General features: G+C 50.1%; 1 protein-coding gene across 11 annotated transcripts in view; it reads left to right on the forward strand.

Moving 5' to 3' along the window:
- The first annotated feature begins 3,138 nt into the window (after positions 1–3,138).
- SUDS3 (suppressor of defective silencing 3 homolog (S. cerevisiae)) overlaps positions 3,139–3,346 on the forward strand; it is a 62,606-nt gene continuing 62,398 nt past the window's right edge. For all 11 annotated transcript variants that reach the window (XR_774794.1, XR_774796.1, XR_774800.1 and 8 more), the window contains exon 1: positions 3,139–3,315. Coding sequence is in view for 2 of the 11 variants with exons in the window: in XM_010574359.1 (XP_010572661.1) it covers positions 3,150–3,315 (166 nt within the window). In the remaining 9 variants the exon portion in view is untranslated. The remainder of the gene's footprint in view (positions 3,316–3,346) is intronic.

Here is a 3,346-nt window from a genome sequence, read left to right on the forward strand (position 1 = left end):
GGGGCCCGGTAAAAAGGCGGCTCTGAGTCTTTAAGTACCTGCTGTCAGGGTTGGGGGGAGGTTTCACGATGACTGGGTGTCCTGTGGCAGGTCGCAGCTGGAAGAGATTCCGAGTAACCAAAAAAAAAGAGAAGGTGTGATTAAACAGTGGTGTGCCTTAAGGAGGAAAGGCCTCAAAGGAGAAGAAGGTGCTTTAGCAATGGTTCAGAGGTCTGGATTAGGAAGAGCTCAGAGCAGAGACAGGGTAAGGTGATTTAATGCTGTTTCTGTCACTCTGTGGTTCCCTACAGCCTCTGCATCGAGGCAAACGCTCCTTCCTTTATTGCTGTAGAGGCTCATAGTGGCTTATTCTGTGATAGCTTTTATTATAATTTTTTGCTAAACAAAACTGAAGGAGCAGAGATTTATCTTCTGCCAGTACCTCATTCTACTAACTTGTTTCTGACAACTATTTTCCTCCTGGGCTGCCTTCTAGAACCATCATCGTATAGCCCTTTGAAACTAAAGGTACAGAAACTTGAAAGCCACGTGTTCTAGGCTAAGGGTGTTGGTATGCATTCTGTTCTTCAAAGGCCAAGGTACTATATTACAGGTTTTCTCATTGCAGTCATCCAGCTCATACAATAAATGAGTTGCCATGATCTCTGTTTATAAGCTGAGCTTTGTAACCTTTTCTTCTCTATTTCTTACAAATGGAAAGAAAAACATAGCGAGCATGACTTCTGCGTCAGCTACTCTGTGAATAGTTGACGCTGACAAAGCAGGAGGCAGAAATCTTTCTTCAAACTGAGTGACGGTGTATAAAACAATAAATGAGTTGTGATGAGAAAAACAGCTTTGATGAAAACATGAGCCAAGAACAATAGCTTGACAGAGAAGTTTAAACTTTTCCCTGATAGCTCTTTGGGGCGTAGACAGTTAAGTTTCTGCATTTGTAAGGCAAACATGGCATTCCTTAAAGCTGAACCTTCTCCCTTGGGTTCCCACTGAATGCCTGAGAGATGACAGTAGAGGGTGTCTCCAGAAGGCTAATATTAAACATGAGGAATTAGTATGGAGGGAGCAACAGCAAGTGAGATTCCAGTTTTGACCACAGAACGAGCTAAAAAATTTTGCATCAGCAGCTGCATGCAGTTTCTTACTCATTGGCTGCACACAGCTCCTTCTGTTCAAAGGGTTCTTGTGTGCCCTCATATTAGTAAATGCACCTGCCCTTTGTGTGATGTGTGAAAGATGGGCTGCTCTTAAAGGATAAATTGGCTTCACACAAAGTGCTGAGGCAGTGTAACGCAGGAAAGATTAACCTTGGAAGGGCAGCCTTGGTTCAGACACACTTGCAACTTGTTTGCTATCCACAGCAGTACGAACCAGGCTTGCAGGGGAGCTGGTGGGCTAAATACGTGGACAGGTGGAAGAGGTGCAGACAGGAAAGGGGGAAGAAAGGGGGAAAATCGTGTTTGTAAAGCTTTTGAGGGGGCTCTGGTTAGTTCTGAGAAAGGGCTTTAGCCAGTCCCATCTCTATTTTTAACTCTGTGACTGTATGACTTGGGGAAAGTTATTTGAACAATTCAAGCCAGGTGCAAGTCTACGGGGAGAGGACAAACCCATCGGCGCTGGGTGCAGTGTGGGCACCCAGTCAGCTCATGCAATGTGGCAGCCGCCACCGCACCCTTTCCTGTTCGTCCTGTGGCCACAGGCAGCCCTGCCAGCTACCACTGCCCTGAGTAAGGAGAAAGGTAAAAGGATTGCTTTCCAAGATTCTGATAACCCCTAGCACCCGGCATTACTTGGCAACGGAGAGGTGGCGAGCAGCTCTGGCGTGGTATCTCCCATGTGCCAAGTCAAATGCCCTCAAATGGATGGGACGTTGAGCTCTGGGAACTGCTCTTGGTAGTGTTGACTTTTAGCTGTGTCTCAGCCTCATCTCTTGTAAAATGTAGTATTTACTTATGTAAAAAGGTATTGGGCATACTTTGCATGGGTGTTCCGAGTTAAATATTGTCAGTCAGGGCAAACAGATCTTTGGGGTGAACTACAGGAAAGCAAAGTGCATATGCTGCGTTATTACAATTCTTTTCAGAACAAAGAGTGTGACCTGGTGCTCCTCTGGGCTGCTGAGCGCCCAGTTCAGCAAGTTTGAAAAAGCACTGCGGTGTTCTTGAGTTCAGTCCTCCCTTAGATAAAACCTATTCTGTTTTATTTCTTTTCCTTTGGCGAGATGTTTATAGTATCTCAGTGAGTCAGTAAGTTGTGCATTTGAGGAATGCACCTCACAACTGTTAAGGTAAGCCTTTAGTATGGCTCTGCTGGAGGCAGTGAGACTAATTAGTTCTTCCCAGGTGACTTGGGAGTTGCAGAAAAGGGCTAAATATCTCATTTAGCCTGAAGTATCAATGGGAGGCATTTTCATATGGAGTGGGATCCTGTATTTAATGGGTCCTGCATATGAATCTCACTGCAGGATCTGTATCATGGTCCCTAATTTTCTGGCAGCGTTTAGTCAGGAGAATAACCTGTACCCGGCCGATGCGAGGCGTTCCTAATGGATTTATTTGGATGCTTGTTCTGTGAAAGCTGCTCCTTAACTGGCACAAAGCAACTGCTTCACCTGGGTGAATGCGAGATCACAGTACTGTGGTTATTGAGAGTATGGAGGAACAGGGAAGTAATTTCCGTATTAGAAAAAAAAAAATAAAATTTGAAAGAGTAGCGTGTCCTGTAACAAACCCATTCCCACCCCTGCGAGGTTCTGCTCCTCGCCTGAGCGGCACCGCTGCGTGCCCGTGTCCTGCGTTTTGCGGCAGATGGAGTCATCCCGGTGGCAAAAAAGGGACAATACGTGTCTCCGGAGGCCCAGGCAAAGCCCCCTTTCCCCCCACAAGCCCCCTGAAGAGCAAAACCTGGCAGAAAAAGCCCACAGCGAGCGCGGTTTGACCCTCGCCCCACGCTGCCGGCGGGGCCGGGACTCGAACCCGCGTCCCACCGCCAGTCACCGCCCCCGAGGACCCCCTTTAGGTGCCCGTCGCGTTCGCCGGACGAAGGCGCTCCGGCAGTAGGGCGGCCGCCCGGAAGCGGAAGTGGCGGCGCAGGCCCTGCCGCCGTTGCCGGGCGGAGGCGCGGGCCCGCGGCGGCGGCTGCGTCCCGTCGCTATGAGCGCGGCCGGGTTGGTGTCTGCCACGCCGCCGGCCCCCGCTCCGCCTGGGGCTCCCGCCACCGCCATGCCCCCCGGTCCCGAGTACTACGAGGAGGAGGAGTTGGAGAGCGCCGAGGAGGAGGACGGCGAGCGGAGCGCTCGGGCCCGCGACTCCGATGAGGGTTGGTGGTGCGACGGGCTGGGCTGGGGGGG

This window comes from Haliaeetus leucocephalus, unplaced genomic scaffold, assembly GCF_000737465.1.
Source record: "Haliaeetus leucocephalus isolate CR32 unplaced genomic scaffold, Haliaeetus_leucocephalus-4.0 Scaffold13, whole genome shotgun sequence".
NCBI classification, from domain to species: domain Eukaryota; kingdom Metazoa; phylum Chordata; class Aves; order Accipitriformes; family Accipitridae; genus Haliaeetus; species Haliaeetus leucocephalus.